The sequence below is a fragment of the Nerophis lumbriciformis genome, linkage group LG14 (assembly GCF_033978685.3).
Source record: "Nerophis lumbriciformis linkage group LG14, RoL_Nlum_v2.1, whole genome shotgun sequence".
In the NCBI taxonomy this organism is placed as follows: Eukaryota; Metazoa; Chordata; class Actinopteri; order Syngnathiformes; family Syngnathidae; genus Nerophis; species Nerophis lumbriciformis.
Genome location: NC_084561.2, coordinates 6,933,971 through 6,953,484, shown reverse-complemented (window position 1 = coordinate 6,953,484; position 19,514 = coordinate 6,933,971). Strand labels below are relative to the sequence as shown.

The 19,514-nt window shown below is 39.4% G+C and overlaps 1 protein-coding gene across 1 annotated transcript in view; it reads right to left on the bottom strand.

Moving 5' to 3' along the window:
- Positions 1-1,049: 1,049 nt before the first annotated feature.
- The window catches only part of mfn1b (mitofusin 1b), a 32,739-nt gene continuing 14,274 nt past the window's right edge, over positions 1,050-19,514 (bottom strand). Inside the window, exons 6-18 of the mRNA XM_061976157.2 lie at positions 18,205-18,313; positions 15,296-15,403; positions 15,053-15,206; positions 12,833-12,900; positions 10,004-10,125; positions 9,727-9,853; positions 9,552-9,656; positions 7,185-7,287; positions 4,003-4,229; positions 3,770-3,937; positions 3,512-3,708; positions 1,750-1,884; positions 1,050-1,472 (exon numbers count right to left, since the gene is read on the bottom strand). Coding sequence (XP_061832141.2) covers positions 1,409-1,472; positions 1,750-1,884; positions 3,512-3,708; positions 3,770-3,937; positions 4,003-4,229; positions 7,185-7,287; positions 9,552-9,656; positions 9,727-9,853; positions 10,004-10,125; positions 12,833-12,900; positions 15,053-15,206; positions 15,296-15,403; positions 18,205-18,313 — 1,687 coding nt within the window. The 3' untranslated portion in view covers positions 1,050-1,408. The remainder of the gene's footprint in view (positions 1,473-1,749; positions 1,885-3,511; positions 3,709-3,769; positions 3,938-4,002; positions 4,230-7,184; positions 7,288-9,551; positions 9,657-9,726; positions 9,854-10,003; positions 10,126-12,832; positions 12,901-15,052; positions 15,207-15,295; positions 15,404-18,204; positions 18,314-19,514) is intronic.

The window sequence follows — 19,514 nt, the reverse complement described above, 5'->3', positions numbered from 1 at the left end:
TCGACAACCGGTCTATACGATAAACTTTGTATGTCGACAACCAGTCTATACAACAACCTGTTTATGTCGACAACCAGTCTATATCAACAACCCGTTTATGTCGACAACCAGTCTATATCAACAACCCGTTTATGTCGACAACCAGTCTATATGATAAACTGTTTGTCGACAACCAGTCTATACAACAACCTGTTTATGTTGACAACCAGTCTATACGATAAACTGTTTATGTCGACAACCAGTCTATATCAACAGCCTGTTTATGTCGACAACCAGTCTATACGATAAACTGTTTATGTCGACAACCAGTCTATACAACAACCTGTTTAAGTCAACAACCGGTCTATACGATAAACTGTTTATGTCGACAACCAGTCTATACAACAACCTGTTTAAGTCGACAACCGGTCTATACGATAAACTTTGTATGTCGACAACCAGTCTATATCAACAGCCTGTTTATGTCGACAACCAGTCTATACCATAAACTATTTATGTCGACAACCAGTCTATGCAACAACTTGTTTAAGTCGACAACCGGTCTATACGATAACCTTTTTATGTCGACAACCAGTCTATACGATAAACTCTTTATGTCGACAACCAGTCTATACAGTCTATACAACAACCTGTTTAAGTCGACAACCGGTCTATACGATAACCTTTTTATGTCAACAACCAGTCTATACAACAACCTGTTTGTGGACAACCAGTCTATACAACAACCTGTTTAAGTCGACAACCGGTCTATACGATAAACTTTGTATGTGGACAACCAGTCTATACAACAACCTGTTTGTGGACAACCAGTCTATATCAACAACCAGTCTATATGAACAACTCACTCCTGATGACATGTTTTACCAACAGTCCGTCAATGTCGACAGCATGTTTATGTCGACATTGAATCCTTCAATGTTTATTTCCAGCCCGTTTATGTTGACAACCCATGTGTGTATGAACAAAACTTAACACGTGTTCCAACCTTATTTTCTTCAAATAGTCTGAAGTCTTCTCCCCACATGTATTTGTAAGTTAGTTTCTTGGTTAAAAAAAAACAACTCCTGAAATATTTCTTTACTTTGCATGTTTTTCCCCCATAATCCAACTTTTATTCTGACTTTCTACATTTCCTCTTTTCCTGTAAAATTGTCACAACAAGTTAGTGTCCTGATACTCTCTGCCATTGAGTAGATAAGAAAATAGGAGACTTTAATGGAGTGATTTCTACAAAGAACTAAACATTGCTGAGTCAGCAACACACACACACACACACAAATCATACTCACGCACACTTTGATGCACGTTAATTGGTGTGTAAGAGTAGCACCCAGATAGTTAGTTGGTTAGTGCTAGTTAGTTAATAGCCTTCATCGTCCTTTTCTTCTGTCAACAAGATGTGACATCTTCAGAGCTGCAAATATTGCTTGGAAAAAGTCTCCAGCTGTCGCTCCAACTCACTCGCTTTGTGCCTGCAAACACACACACACATTGTGAAAACACACCCACACATTTTGAAAACACACATACATTTTGAAAACACACACATTGTGAACACGCGCACAAACACATTGTGATAACGCACACAAACACATTGTGATAACGCACACAAACACTCATTGTCAAAACAAAACAAAGCACACACAACAGAGGAGTTGATTAAAACTTGTTGATGTTTGAAGCATGGAAACCAATCATTTCCCCTGGTCAATATTAGTATAATACTACTAATAAAGAAGAACTACTGACCTCAGAGTCTTGGACTGCTTCTGCACAGTCTCCAATTGGTTGACTTTTGCTGTCAGTTGAAGGATTTCTTCCTCCAGTTCTTTTTGGGTTTGATCCACTTGTTGACACAATCGACTGAAAGTTGTCATCATCTCCCTGGAAACAAAACATCACATTCATTTATTCACTCCTCATCTATTCACTCATTTATTCACTCCTCATTCACTCATTTATTCACTCATTTATTTACGCATCAAACCGCTGCCAAAGTGAAAGTGTGTGTACGTGTGTGTTGGCAGAAGTTCTCTTAAGGAGACTTAAGTTGTGTTTGTGTTCCTGCACAACAAAAAAATATGAATAAATTAACAAATATTATTAATGTCACAGAAACAAAACAACAAAAAATACTATTATTAATACAAATATAATAGTAACATAAGTAAATTTAGAAATAGTTTTGTCATTTTAAAATTACCAATTCATTTTTGTCAAACGACTTCTTGGATACAACTTTTTTTTTGTAAAATTGATTTTTCTTAGTAAGAGTTAATATTGACATAAAGTGTATGTTGATTATTAATATTGACATAAAGTGTATGTTGATTATTAATATTGACAAAAAGTGTATAATTATTAATATTGACATAAAGTGTATGATTATTAATATTGGCAAAGTGTATGTTGGTTATTAATATTGACATAAAGTGTATGATTATTAATATTGACATAAAGTGTATGATTATTAATATTGACATAAAGTGTATGTTGATTATTAATATTGACAATGTGTATGTTGATTATTAATATTGACATAAAGTGTATGATTATTAATATTGGCAAAGTGTATGTTGGTTATTAATATTGACATAAAGTGTATGATTATTAATATTGACATAAAGTGTATGATTATTAATATTGACATAAAGTGTATGTTGATTATTAATATTGACATAAAGTGTATGTTGGTTATTAATATTGACATAAAGTGTATGATGATCATTAATATTGACATAAAGTGTATGTTAATTATTAATATTAACATAAAGAGTATGTTGGTTATTAATATTGACATAAAATGTATGAGGATTATTAATATTGACAAAGTGGATGTTATTAATATAGACATAAAATGTATGATGATTATTAATATTGACATAAAGTGTATGTTGTTATTAATATAGACATAAAGTGTATGTTATTAATATTGACAGTAAGTGTATGTTGGTTATTAATATTGACATAACGTGTAAGTTTATTATTAATATTGACATAAAGTGTATGATGATTATTAATATGGACATAAAGTGTATGTTGATTATTAATATGGACATAAAGTGTATGATGATTATTAATATGGACATTAAGTGTATGTTGATTATTAATATGGACATAAAGTGTATGATGATTATTAATATTGACATAAAGTGTATGATGATTATTAATATGGACATAAAGTGTATGTTGATTATTAATATTGACATAAAGTGTATGGTGATTATTAATATGGACATAAAGTGTATGTTGATTATTAATATGGACATAAAGTGTATGATGAATATTAATATGGACATAAAGTGTATGTTGATTATTAATATTGACATAAAGAGTATGTTGATTATTAATATGGACATAAAGTGTATGTTGATTATTAATATTGACATAAAGTGTATGATGATTATTAATATGGACATAAAGTGTATGTTGATTATTAATATGGACATAAAGTGTATGTTGATTATCAATATAGACATAAAGTGTATGAAATAGAACTATGCTGACTTACTGCTGCACTTGATGGCTACAGTTCGCGCTGGTGAAGCTAACGATGAGCTGCAGCTTGTCGGTGGCGTAGTCCACAAACTGCCGCTTCAAGGTGCGCTCCTTGGCCTTGGTGGTCCAGGTGAGTCTCTCGTACAGGTACAGCAGGCCGTAGAGGGACGCCATCATGCAGATCAGCCTCCAGCCGAGCGTGCGCCACACCTGCACACACACATTACGTGTCAGCGGCTGCTGACGTGCGCGCGTGTGGCTAACGACGTACCACTCCTCCGACCACGATGGCGCTCATCGACGTGCGGGAGGTGATGGAAGCCACGTTGGTTGCCATGGCGACCATCAAGTCTTCCTGAGTGGTCAGCGCCGTGTCGTGGTTGGGCTGTGCTACGGTGGAAGGCGGTCCCGAGGAGGGCGTGGACGCTGGCAGCGAAGCCTGCGAGACAAAGTACGTCACATGACCTGCGACACACCTTGCTGGGAGGCGTGGCCTCAGCCTACCTGGATCTTCTGGTCCACCAGCTTGAGGGCTCGCTCGGCGTTGACGGAGCCCAGGAAGCGGTGCACCAGCGCCGTCCAGCCCATGGAAAAGCGAAATGCAATGTCCTCCTGGAAGTCGCTGCACAGCGAGGCGCAGTTGAGGTCATAACTCAGGTCCAACTTCCTGTTGGGCACCAGCAGGTGGACTTGTCCGTGGCAGGCGGCGGGCAGCAAAGGCAACATGCTCTCTAAACGGAAGAAAAGACGACACTTTTCATGACATAATTAAATTTCCATATTTTTTCGGACTAGAGAGCGCACCGGCATTTAAACTATAGTTTAGAAAAAATATATTTTTCTGTATATTGGCCGCCTCGGACAATCAGATTCAATAACTCCACGGTGACGTTTTGGTGAATTTACTGAGGAATTTGTGAAACTGAAACAATACAAAAAGAATGTAAGTTAATAACACTAACACAGACACTCGTACATGTGTTAGCATATTAGCTCATCCTAACGACGCTAGCTTTAGTTATATTGTAAAACTTACAAACGTTGCTTGGAGTGATGAATGAAGAATCCATGAACGTTATGGACCGTTAGAACAATGTTTCTTAACCATACGGCTGGGACCCATTGCTGGGCCGCAGGGTTGTTGTTTTTTTCAAGCTTTGCTCCATATGGTCCACAGCTGTACTCAATTGTAATACACATTCATACCTGCCAACTTTTGAAATGAGAAAAACCTAGTAGCCAGGGTCCAGGGGCCGCAGGCCCCGGTAGGTCCAGGACAAAGTCCTGGTGGGGGGTTCAGCTTCGCCCCCCGACGCAAAATGATTATTAGCATTCAGACAGGTTTAAAATGTTGCTAAAACCATCACTTTTCTATCAGTCACAGTGACTTTTCAAAACAAAAATATTACAACAAAAATCATATGGGTTGTTTGACATGTTTCCGAAATAACTGTCCCATGTGATCAGCCAGTGCGATTGGAAATCCATGCTCAATTATTGCCTCCGTAAATAAAACTTCGGCATTTATCACATCCAAAGAATCTGTTTGGGCGACGAAAAACGTTGAAAGTTTTCCACTTGTATCGCTAGCAACGGCATTAGACTTGTGTTTTTTTGTCCCAACGTGGTCTTTTACATCGCTAATTCCTCCGTGTCCGATCGAAAAATCTTGTCTGCACAAGGTGCAATTCGCGTAGTTTTCACCCTTTTTGGAACGGATAATTATTCCCGGATAGGCTTTTGAATATTCTTCACGGAATGGCTGCAGTTTTCTTTTCGGTTTAAGACTCGTTCGCGATTTTTCTCCGGCTGATTCCATGATCGTTCGCTCGTTTGGAAACAATGGCAACTGGTGCCTCGTGCTTGGCAGCGGTGCTATAAATAGCCTCGCGCATGGCATTCGGAATGGCTCGATAGGAAGTTACGGGAAGCAGTGTCGATTGTCATTGTTGTTACGCGATTTCGTGAATAAAACTTTTTTTTAAATATTTTTTTTTAATTAATGAAAAACCGTATTTTTTATCACTGCAACCGTAACCCAGAATAGGTTGATGAAAACCGTACTAATTACGGGAAAACCGGAGTAGTTGGCAGGTATGCACATTTCCACCACTTGTGGCAGTAATTACACGTTTAATAAGCACAAAAAATATGACTAGAGTGGTGAAGCTGTATTTTTATTTTTATTTAATTGACAGATTAGTTAAGAAACATATTTCCATCCATCTTCCTCTGCTTATCCGAAGTCGGGTCGCGGGGGCAGCAGCCTAAGCAGGGAAGCCTAGACTTTCCTCTCCTCAGCCACTTCGTCCAGCTCCTCCCGGGGGATTCAGAGGCGTTCCCAGGCCAGCCGGGAGACATAGTCTTCCCAACGTGTCCTGGGTCTTCCCCGTGGCCTCCTACCGGTCGGACGTGCCCTAAACACCTCCCTAGGGAGGCGTTCGGGTGGCATCCTGACCAGATGCCCGAACCACTTCATCTGGCTCCTCTCCATGTGGAGGAGCAGCGGCTTTACTTTGAGCTCCTCCCGGATGACAGAACTTCTCACCCTATCTCTAAGAGAGAGCCCTGCCACCCGGCGGAGGAAACTCATTTGGGCCGCTTGTACCCGTGACCTTGTCCTTTCGGTCATGACCCAAAGCTCATGACCATAGGTGAGGATGGGAACGTAGATCGACCGGCAAATTTGAGAGCTTTGCCTTCCAGCTCAGCTCCTTCTTCACCACAACGGATCGATACAGCGTCCGCATTACTGAAGACGCCGCACCGATCCGCCTGTCGATCTCACCATCCACTCTTCCCTCACTCGTGAACAAGACTCCGAGGTACTTGAACTCCTCCACTTGGGGCAAGATCTCCTCCCCAACCTGGAGATGGCACTCCACCCTTTTCCGGGCGAGAACCATGGACTCCGACTTGGAGGTGCTGATTCTCATCCCAGTCGCTTCACACTCGGCTGCGAACCGATCCAGTGAGAGCTTGATCGGTTAAACATATTTATTGTTATTTATTATTGATTTAGCACTCCATAGTTGTTTGTACATTTATTTTTCATCTTTTATATAGGAGTCCCTTCTTATGCAGCATATTTGATTGGTACTTGTTTTTGTAATCAGCCCGATCTAAGCCAAACGTTTATGTGTTAAAATAATAAAATTAGTGATTAACACATGCTTTCATATTATTTGACAAGATTGTGTATCTGTTGAACTGTAAGTCGGTTGGATATAATTATTGACTAAGAATAAAATCAAAAGTAAAATAAGTAATTCAGTGTGAAAACTTAAAGTAGGTCCCTGGCCCCTCAGGAGTGGAAAAGTTAGGCCCCGAGGTCAAAAAGTTTAGGAACCCCAGGGCTAGAAGACGGAAGGGCACTTCTAAACTTCAAAACACTACGTGGAAGGACACTGCAGCACCTGCAGTGAGTGAACCTGTCCAAAAGATGGTGCCATAGCACAAACAATAACACACCTTTTCAGTGTTTACTTGTTTGTTTTTAACTATTTGCATAATGGCCATCAGCGAATAAAAAGCCATAAATAAGTCGCCCCGTTTTATAAGCCGCAGTGTTCAAAGTGTAGGGGAAAAAAGTAGGGCCTTATAGTCCGGAATTTACGGTAAATTATTGCTTTGGCTCCACGTTACTGTCACACACGCGCTGCCGTGACAGCCAATGAGAAAAGCACCTGTCATATATCTCTGAGTTGATTGGACGGAGGCGTTGACAGCGTCCGAGCAGCGGAAGGCCAAGTTCTTGCCCATCCCTTCTTCCACGTGGCTCAGCAGCTCCTTCAAACACAAAACACAAAAAAGGTCAGGAGTCCATTGTCTGTGCTAATTGTCCTCGCCAAGTGAGCTGGAGCCTATCCCAGCTGAGAGGAGGGTCTGCACAATGGACAGTTTAAACCAGTGGTTGTCAAACTTTTTTCACCAAGTCGCACCTCAGAAAACACGTGTCTGTGCAAGCACCACCATAATGACAACATTTAAATACAGTAGCGTAGTAGGCCTGAGTATTCATTAAAAACAAGGCAGAGGTTTATTGAATATTTTTGTTACTGTAACATTACAGTTTGAACAGTAACACCGTGTTTGAACATAGGAAAACAAAACACTGTACTTTAATCAAGTGATTATTTGGCGTACCACTAGATGGAGTCCGCGTACCAAAGTTTGAGAACCACTGATTTAGAGTCTCCAATGAAGGATTGGTTAGGATAAAGGCGCACACTGACGGAAACATTTCACAAAGACACAAATTGCATCATTTTGTTGTTTGCCAATAAGCCAAACGTAGGGATGTGCTGATCAGTATCAGCACATTTCTGTGAAAAAAGTATGTATCGCCAATGTCTTTCAATGCCGATCACATACGCCGATTTTGTGACACTTGATTTTTTTGTTTTTCTTCCCTCAGCTGACAGAGGTGGCTAACTGTGTATGTTTATCAGAGGTGGGTAGTAACGCGCTACATTTACTCCGTTACATCTACTTGAGTAACTTTTGCGATAAATTGTACTTCTAAGAGTAGTTTTAATGCAACATACTTTTACTTTTACTTAAGTATATTTATAGAGAAGAAACGCTACTTTTACTCCGCTACTTTTATCTACATTCAGCTCGCTACTCGCTACTAATTTTTATCGATCTGATAATGCACGCTTTGTTTGTTTTGGTCTGTCAGACAGACCTTCAAAGTGCCTGCCTTACTGGTGACGTTTCACTTCGTTCCACCAATCAGATGCAGTCACTGGTGACGTTGGACCAATCAAACAGAGCCAGGTGGTCACATGACCTGACTTAAACAAGTTGAAAAACTTATTGGGGTGTTACCATTTAGTGGTCAATTGTACGGAATATGTACTGTACTGTGCAATCTACTAATAAAAGTTCCAATCAATCAATCAAAAGTGTGAAGGAAAAAAGATACTTTTTTATTTCAACCGTACATCCCGTCAAAAGCCTAAAGACTGACCGCACATGAGGACGTTCCTGTCTTCACAATAAAAGTGCCGCTCCATCGCGCCTGCGCTTTCAAAACAAGAGTCTCCGAAAGCCAGCGCAAACAAGCTAGCAAGCTACGGAGTTTGACGTCAATATATTTCTTGTAAAGTGTATACAAACGAGTTTGGAAGCTGGACAAATAAGATGCCAAAAACCCACCACTTTCATGTGGTATTAGACAGAAAGGAGGAACTTTTCTTCTCCTCCATTTGAAAACGTGGACGTTATCATCACTACTGTCTGATTACAATCAACGCAAGTCATCAGAATCAGGTAATACACCAACTTATATTCTAGTCTTCATGAAAGAAAGGAATCTATATGTTAAACATGCATGTATATTCATTAAAACAGCTTTATCATGTAAACAAAAACAGCAAAATAAATACATATAAATTATATACTGTATATATCAATGTATATGTATGTATGTATGTATATATATATATATATATATATATATATATATATATATATATATATATATATATATATATATATATATATATATATATATATGATATGAGTGTGTATGTTACTCATCAGTTACTTAGTACTTGAGTAGTTTTTTCACAACATACTTTTTACTTTTACTCAAGTAAATATTTGGGTGACTACTCCTTACTTTTACTTGAGTAATAAATCTCTAAAGTAACAGTACTCTTACTTGAGTACAATTTCTGGCTACTCTACCCACCTCTGATGTTTATACGCCGCTGAGTTAATAATCATCACTTCCGTTGCAGACAAAGTATTATGAGGACTGGAGGATAAACATTTTAGAAGAAAGAACAAGCAAGGGCAGACAAGAAGGCATGCTAATTGCTAAGCTAGCTTGAAACAAGAGAATAAATAAGTGCTTAGTAGAGTTTAAGTGTAGATGGAAGCACGTTACAGCAGGAAGTAAGCTGTTGTTAACAGGAAATGAGCAATATATGATGTAGATCACCTCGACTTGGTCATTTGGAAAGAAGCTTGCCTGCTGAAAAAGTATGGTGGTCCAGCCCTATGTTGAAGGAACAGTTTGATGTGACGAGACCTTGACTTACAGACTTGTAGAGCTTGAGGACATGAGGCGACGGGTGGAAGTCGGCGTGGAATTCATCAACAATGACATTCAGGCGGCAGATCTCCTCCCCCATGGCGTTGGACACCTGCAGAAGGCATGATCACATGACATGGTTGTTCATGTGCTGGTGCTTCCTAGGCTTGGACTAACACTACCTGAGACTCCACATCCTCACTGATGGCCTTGATCTTCTTATTGATGTCATCAATCAGCAGCCTGAGCTGAGTTCGCACAAAATCCAGTCGGTCCATCTGATATTCTCGATCCTCCAGTGCGGCAACTCTGAAGCGCCCCCCAGTAGAAACAAAGCATTTATACACTGGTCTGAAGTCAGCGAGAAGCACTTCTCCTACTGTACCTCTTCATGAATTCCACATTCACTCCCTGCCAAAGCTCTGCTACTAATACATCAGCACAACGCACGCCACTCACCTCTTCTCCGCCGCCTCGATGTTGATGGCGTCCATGATGCACTTGACTTGTTCTGTGATCTGCTCGGCCCTGATAGTGTGCTGCTCAAACTTAGTTTTCACTGCTGACTGCGAGATACACTCCTGCGAGGCCGTGACACACACACACACACACGTTACTGGGACCTTTGCCGGGGCTGCCGGCAGGAGAGCCAAGAGGAGGCGAGACGTTCTCACACGCCTGCTGCTGCGGAACTTAAAGAAACGCAAGGCGTGTGTGTGTGTGGAATGGCAGCAGCAGAGCGTGCGTCTCGCACGTCCCGCCACAGCCCGTTAGTGGAAAGTCGCCGTAACGTGATGGTGACACTTCAGCAAAATGATAAAAACCAGTCAAATGAATACAACCAAATATACAGTCAAAGAATAAGAAAACATTTTATACAGCAGATCACCGCATATCCAGAATTTCTACTAAATCCGCTTTTATTCAAGTCAATTTGTCAGTTTCCACCGCATTCCAGCGCTGAATATACGAAATATTTGAACATTAAATATCTTGTCTTTGCGATCTATTCAATTGGATATAAGTTGAAAAGGATTTGCAAATCATTGTATTCTGTTTTTATTTACCATTTACACAACGTGCTAACTTCACTGGTTTTAGGTTTTGTATTTATAACACTTGTAACACACTAGCTGTTTGATTGTAACATTCATCTTATTTGTAGTTTTCATTTACACATTTTTAGGTGTTAAAAATGTCTACTGCTCATCATTAGCATGTGTATAGCAAATCGAATGTATATTAGCTTCCAGCTAGCGTATTTTATGAAAAGTGGAGCCTTACTTTACTGTAGTGTTTTTTTGAGTCAGTTTCTTTGTTGGCATTGAAAATTGCAACCTTACACAGAGGTACCGTATTTTTCGGACTATAAGTCGCAGTTTTTTTTCATAGTTTGGCCGGGGGTGCGACTTATACTCAGGAGTGACTTATGTGTGAAATTATTAACACATTACCGTAAAATATCAAATAATATTATTTATCTCATTCACGTAAGAGACTAGACGTATAAGATTTCATTGGATTTAGCGATTAGGAGTGACAGATTGTTTGGTAAACGTATAGCATGTTCTATGTTATAGTTATTTGAATGACTCTTACAATAATATGTTACGTTAACATACCAGGCACGTTCTCAGTTGGTTATTTATGCCTCATATAACGTACACTTATTCAGCCTGTTGTTCACTATTCTTTATTTATTTTAAATTGCCTTTCAAATGTCTATTCTTGGTGTTGGCTTTTATCAAATACATTTCCCCCAAAAATGCGACTTATATATGTTTTTTTCCTTCTTTATTATGCATTTTCGGCAGGTGCGACTTATACTCCGAAAAATACGGTAGTTTGGCTGAGTCCGCTCTCAGTGCTGCTGGAGTGATTGCCAAGTGCTTAAGTGCGAAGAGTCGGCAACCGGGGTAATATGGCATCTTTGGAGTTTACGTGACCAGCGGGATTCGATCGGGCGTACTAGCAGCTTTAGGGGGGAAAAAGGCGGCGCTACAACAGACAAAAGTGCGGTTGAAACCGGGAAGGTAAGACGGTGACTTCCATTCCAACTATGGATCATCTTTCATTATCGGTTATAGATTTTACAATTTAAAATGTCTTTAATAAGTTTGTGGGCATATTACAAGGCTTAGAGCAGGGGTGTACAAACTTTTTAACTTAGGGGCTGCATTGGGCTAAAAAAAATGTGTCCCAGGCCGAAAGCTGACTACATGTAAAGTAACTATATATCTATATATATCCTATACATATATATTTGTACATATTATATAAAAATAATGGATATATAATTAATAATTAATATAAATAGATATTAAAAGTATGTGAAAGCTGGACTCCTACCTTGTTTACTTTCGTGACAACCTCTTGTTTGTAATCAATCAGAAAAATCAAGCAACTAAAATACGCCAAACATGGAGTTTTGCATTTTTCCTATCATGCTTTCTATTGGATTTAAATGGGTGTCATTTAGAATTTTTTTTTTATGGTGCGTGGACATTCTTTTTTTTAATAATATCCACAAAAGTCTGTTATTTGTGACCATGTCTCTTGACATTTCGTGTTGGTTAAATTTTAAAAAAATGTCACCATGATTAGGGAAGGTTGTTTGCAGTGGGTCATATAAGTATATGCTGTGCGTAGTTCTAACCAGAGCTTGATTAACGGTCATTGACTTGAATTACTCGCAATATCCACATGATGGCAACAAATTTGCAATATCAAGGGTGTATCAAGTCGTATAAAGTGTGGGCAAGGTTGCTTATTTAACTCTTGCCGTATCGCGGGCCAAATTGAAGACGCCGGCCGTAGTTTGGATACCTCTGCCACAGAGTGTATTTCTTATGTCTGCATCTATTATTTGCGGGAGGTCTCGAAGTGAGAATAGCGGGGATCTACTGTACATGGAATATTTGCTGTATTTCCTGGTGTAACAAGGATGAAACACACCTTGGAAGCTTGAACAAATAACAAAATGAAATCAACATAAGAAAGCAAATCAACAGATGCCCTCGCCTTAGTGAATCTAGACTTCAACAATGAAGACGCAGGTTGAGAGAATTAGCACCGCGATCAAGCCAGCCTGTTTGAAGAGGTGCTCGATGGAGGAAGCTGGAAAGAACTTGATCCACGTAAGATTGTCCTACTGGAGACCACCTTCCATTTTCTACCTCATGTTTTACAAGCTGGGAGTTTTAACAAACATGTTGACTTGTATCTCTGCTTTCAAACAGGGGTAGTGTCACACTGTCAAACTGAGATGATGTCAACACACACACAGACCTCAAACCTCCTCTCAAAGCTCTGGAACTCCTTCAATCTCTCCTGGAAGCCTTCAGCCAGAGCGCCACCTGGTGAATGAAATGCAACATTGCTCATGTTTTGATGTGAAGTGAAGAACCTTTTTTTTAATGGATTGGTTTTACAAGGTTGGACTTTTTCAGGACTACTAAGGTCATTGGTACTGTAGTGGTTGACATAGTGCAGCTACTGTTCACTCATTATCACACCGTGATTACAGAACTGGCCCGTAGGCACCCTCCACTTGGCAATAAAAACTCTTCAGATTCTGATTCTAATCGTTACATCCCCAACTGTGCTGTAGGGGGCTGAGAGTGAGAAAATCCTCAGTCAAAACCTTCTCCTACGTGCCGAAAGCCTGTTGTAAACTTCCCGTGAGCTCGTTGTACACAAACACGCCGTTGATCGTGTGGCACCAAATGTTCTGCAAACAATCCAAACAATTCAGCACATCAAACCTGATCAGCCACCTTATACGCCAGAATGACTACAAGGGTGTTTTGAAAGCCTACAAAGGCCAGCCGCCAAGACTACAGTTAAAATCTACATTTCATAAATAAATGTGTATAAGTAAGTTATCAGCCGTGAGAAACAGGAAGTTGTCATTATCGGCTTGAAAACAAATATCGCGCATCCCTAGAAGTAACTAGAACAGGGGTGCTCATTACGTCGATCGCGATCTACCGGTCGATCTCGGAGGGTGTGTCAGTCGATCACCAGCCAGACATTAAAAAAATAGTCCTAAAAATGAGCGATCATAAATCTTCACTATGACGTCACTTTCGTCACTTGATTGACATTCACGGCACCCGAGGGTCTTCTGAGATGACGCTGGCTGCTGCCAGCTCATTAAAATTACAGACTGGAAGGCGAGAAACACTTTATTTCAACAGACTCTGGCGCCGTACCTGTCGTCAAAACTCCAAAGACCGACTGCACAGTTGCACAATAAAAGCTCTGCTTCATCCTGCCTGCGCTACCAAAATAAGAGTCTCAGAAAGCTGGCGTGCACAAGCTAGCAAGCTACGGAGTTTGCCGACAATGTATTTCTTGTAAAGTGTATACAAAGGAGTACGGAAGCTGGACAAATAAGATGCCAAAAACCAACCACTTTCATGTGGTATTGGACAGAAAGGAGGACTTTTTTTCTCCTCCATTCGAAAATGCGGACGTTATCATCACCACTGTCTGATTCCAATCAATGCAAGTCATCACAATCAGGTAATACACCAACTTATATTCTTGTCTTCATGAAAGAAAGGAATCTTTATGTGTTAAACATGCTTGTATTATCTTTAACCACCTTTAACTTGTTAACAATATTAACTATATGTGTTAAACATGCTTGTATTATCTTTAACCACCTTTAAGTTGTTAACAATATTAACTATTTGTGTTAAACATGCTTGTATTATTTTTAACCACCTTTAACTTGTTAACAATATTAACTATATGTGTTAAACATGCTTGCATTATCTTTAAACACCTTTAACTTGTTAACAATATTAACTATATGTATTAAACATACTTGTATTATCATTAAACACCTTTAATGTATTAACAATATTAACTATATGTATTAACAACAGAGCCAGTGCCATCATCAAGGACAGCACCCACCCTGGCTCTGACCTGTTCCACCTGCTGCCCTCTGGGAAGCGCTACAGGTGCATTAAAACCAAAACAAACAGGCTAAAGAACAGCTTCTTCCCCAGGGCCATAACCATCCTGAACGGACTGCCCCATTGTCCCTCATAACTGCCTTCTCTTCGGTGCAATAACCCATTCCACCAACCACTCTGTTTTTGTTTTGTTTTTTTGTTTTTTCATGTATATATTCATTTCACACCATATTCATTGCACTTCTACATTTTTTATATTTTTATATATTTGCACATTGTTTTTCTAGCATGCACACATCGCACTGTATGGAATGGCCTCAATCTCGTTACCTTGTGTAATGACAATAAAGCTGATTCTGATTCTGATTCTGATTCTAAACATGCTTGCATTATCATTAAACACCTTTAACTTGTTAACAAAAACATATATTTCATAAATAAGTAAATATAAATTATATATATGAATGAGGTAGATCCCCACGACTTGATCAATTGAAAAGTAGCTCGCCTGCAGAAAAAGTGTGAGCACCCCTGAACTAGAAGGACTAAAATAATCAAAGCACACAGTCTGCATGCTCACCTGTCTCGGGCATGCCCTGTGCTCGATGCATGCGCGAGTTGAGCACCTCTTTGGCGGACACGAAGAAGATGCGGTTGGGTGCCTGCTCGCGGTCCACCACCTTCAGCTCCTCCACCAGGAAATTCACACAACGATCTGTGTGCTGCTTTCTCACCTGGCGAATCACATGAGGGCGTTGACTTTCAAACCAGTAAACCGCGCTGACTTTGACATTAGCAGGTAGCAATGAAGAGAGTCACTTACATCCTCCATGTACTCGGGCTCATTGGCTGAGGCGTCCCAACGATTGTTCAGGATGAAGATGTTGGGTTTTGACAACCGCTCGTTCACTTTGTGAAAAAAGTGTTTTTCCTGCATGACAGCAAGGGTGAGATGGACAGTGTTATCGAACATGGCAGTTCTCTGCAGAAGTGTGTTTAGAACATGTAACTGCATCATTCCATATCACAGACCGACGTGGAAAGGAATGTGTGTGTGAATAGCTCCTGCCAGCTCAAGATCCACATTGCGTGAATGCCTGGGCAGTCAGTCACATGCCACCAGGTTAGAAATAACCACACTGCTTGCTTTCTGCTTCTGGCCACTGTATGAGAGTTGTTAACGAGCAGTAATAACTGACTAACTCATAATAATTGCAGGGAAGGTTTATTTAATCAGCCAGTCAAGCAAAGGCAGCGTAACTGTCTAACTCACAGGTGTTTAAATCAGGGCCTGGAGGCCAGAACTGGCCCGCCACATCATTTTAGAATTTTATTCCACCATTTTGTTTATTTTATGTTTTACAGTGTACCTAAAAAAAATACATAATTAAATTATTGCGTAATATCATGGTTTTTAATACTGCTGTGCTAGCATTTTAACTTATTATAGTATGTTTAAACAACGGCTTCTGGTACTTGCCACCATTTTAGGATTATGTTAACTTTTCCTATGTTAGAATGCTAACGTTTGAATGCTAACGTTAGCATGTTAACATTTTATGCAAGCATTTTAGCTCATTTTGTTTGTTTGCACCTAAAAATCAGTGATTTTCATACTAGCCACATTCTTAGAACTATGCTAACTCATCCCTAAGTTAGCATGCTAACTTTGTATGTGAGCATTTTAGCTATTTTTGTATGTTTGCACTTAAAAATCTTGGATTTTAATACCTTGCACCTTCTTAGGGAGTATGTTACACTTCTCCAATGTTTGCATGCTCGTGTTTGTATGATGACGTTTGTGTGCTACCATTTTTGCCAACTTTGTTCGTTTAAACATAAAAATCATGGATTTTGATACTTATTGTCATCGTACAAGTATGCTAACTTCTTCTACATTAGCATGCTAACGTTTTATGCTAGCATGGTAAATGGTAAATGGTAAATGGGTCGTACTTGTATAGCGCTTTTCTACCTTTTTAAGGAACGCAAAGCGCTTTGACACTATTGTGTATTAATTTCCTTTGTATAAACCCAGTGTTGGGACTAACGCGTTACAAAGTAACGCCGTTACTTTCGGCGGTAAATAGCAATCTAACGTGTTATTTTTTTATATTCAGTAACTCGGTTACCGTTACTACATGATGCGTTACTGCGTTATTTTACGTAATTTTTTATGTAGTATCGGCTAGAAACTGAGAAGATCTGAGTGTGTTTTATTGGAACGCTGCAGAAGAGGCGACCGGAAAAGAGGCGCACGCTGTGTATGTGTGTGTGTGTGAAGGGGCGTTTCTGTGTTTACATCATGGCGGAGCCAGAAATCGAGTTTCTTAACATGGAGATATTCTCACTACATTTCTTTTGTCGACCACAAAGAAAAGAACATTTTAGTTAAATGTAAGTTGTGTCTTGAATCAAAGATCCTATCCTAGCAATTCAAATCTGCTGAAACAGCTACAAAAGCAACATGCTTCGACGAAGCTAGTAAAGAGAGACACACTTCACCTCCTAAGCAACAGCGGCTGGATTTTAACGAGGCATCTGCCTCTGCTCATCATTCATCACTGAAGGTACAAACTGTCAATTCTCTTATATACTGTTTCTCTGTCATTCTAGACTTCTAGAGTGTTTAATTATCACATCACTCAAAATGTACAGACTATAAAGTTCACAAACATAAAGAGGTATCCTAGTGGGCCAGGTCAATCTTTCCTTATCTCTAAACTAAAACTGGGGAAATGTGTAGAGTGTTCTGGGCTTCAGACATGATTTTATTTCAGAATTCCTTGAGAGAAAAAAACGCCTGGTTAGGCTTTGTGTATGTAGTGTGTGCCTTCCTTGGTTTACAGCTGCCGGTATGTTGTTATTATGCTGTTTGTTACTTATGTATGCTATGTTGCAGCTATTTAAAATAGTTTTGTCAATTTGTTCTGGCCTGAAACAAATTGGCCCTTTGAAACATATCTTTGTCTTTGTGTGTTGTATGTAAACCACATTGCTTAGCAAAATTCAGTGATGCAAATGCATGTCAAGTTGATCAACAGATTGTATTATTCTCCAGTGCAATAACAGTACTGAAATGAAGGCTAAAAGGGCATTAAAGGGGGCCTTAAAAAAATATATTTAAAAAAAAGATATATTTATATAAGTAACTAAATAGTTACTTTTTACAGTAACGCATTACTTTTTGGTGTAAGTAACTGAGTTAGTAACTGAGTTACTTTTGAAATAAAGTAACTAGTAACTAACTAGTTACTGGTTTTCAGTATAAACCTACCAATCATGGATTTTGATACATGGCGCCATCATACTCATGTATGGTAACTTCTTCTACATTAGCATGCTAACGTTCTACGTTAGCATGTTTGCTAATTTCCTTCATATAAACCTACAAATCATGGATTTTGAAACATGGCGCCATCTTGCAAGTAAGCTAATTGGTTCCCGGTTGGTTTTATGCTTGCTTTTTAACTTTGATCGACCCAGGGCCAGAGGTTCACAACACAGATAGCAGGCCACTCGTAATTTTTGCGGGGATTTTCTAGTTTATTTTATATTATTGTTACAAGAGGTCCTTTGTGGGCAGCCATAACTGCCATGTGGCCTTCAATGAAAACAAGTTTGACAGCCCTGGTCTAACTGACTGCGACTGTCAGTGTAAGCATGTTTATTCTTAGCATCACCCTTCACACAGGCGGACACGGACCCACACAGAAGAAAAGCCGTCATTACCGTGTTCATGAGCGTGGATTCGGAATTGGCCACCAGCACGAAGACGTCGGCGTCCAAGCAAAACTTGTCTATCCAGCTGTCCAACTCCGATGTGACATCTGTGCCTGGGCTGGTAAAGGACAGGGCAATTATTCTACCAGACAAAAACATATCACTTAAAAACATGAAGTTTTAGTTTGACCAACTCGGGATGCGCAATATGCTTTTTTTTTAATCAAGCCGATACCGAACATTTGGAGGTGAGAAAGAGTGAAACAAAAGTGTAGATTTGTCCTGACAAAAGTCAGTATTGGTGGTAAATATTTATGGCAAAGTGCTGGTTGTCCAGTGCCATTGTTTCTATAATGACTTCACGTTTTCGCCCTCAGGTCATAATCTGGCAAACTTTGGCACTTTTCAAACGCAGCGTCGAAAGAAACAAGCACTCCTTTCTTACTTTCTTTGCGGTTGACTTTGGGACGGCTTCTTTAAGCAGCAGGTTTTCAATACACTGTGGTAGCAAACTGATAAGGTATGATGTGTTGAAGCTCAACTTTTTTCTACTCTGAGGAATGTTTGGTGTTGACCTACTGTAAATCAGTATCGGGCTCTTTTAATCGGTATCTGTCTTTTTTTTTACCACTTGACAGAACTACATCAGCAGATACAATATTTAGTATTTCCCTTTCTCTTCTTTGTGCAACGATATATCGCTTAACTTTCAAAACTTCAATTTTTCCCAGAGAAATCCAGTTTTTGTCCTTTTTTCTCGGCGTCTTACCGGTACCGTATTGTTTCTTTACTGCAAAACCCACCTTTGCCTGCAGCACTGGAATTATGGGCTCAATAAAGCAGCGCAGTGAACTTTTATATGGAGTGATTTTTGATTTTTATTAAGGATCCCCAATAGCTGGTTGCCACAACAACCCACTAGTTTTCCTGGGGTCCACAAACTCAATACAATTACAAGTAAAAGCATATAATTATAACTACACAATACAGAAAAAAATAAAAGCATCAAAAAGAAAACAAGCAAACAATTTACAGTCACAGAATAATAATTACCATATAAATATAACTACACAATACAAAACCAAACAAAAATCATCAACAAGCAAACTAATTTACAGACTCAGATAAAATATTAGTTTCCTTTTAAAAACCTGTTTACTTTCAATGCCGGTGAGAATTCGAGGCAGGTTATTCCAGAGCGATACAGAAATAAAAGATTTCCGCAAAGCATTCTTCCTGGGACGAGGGAGTACAAAATGCCCCTCACTAGACGCCCTGGTATTATATTATGTATAGTGCTACTGTAAACTATTTGGGCC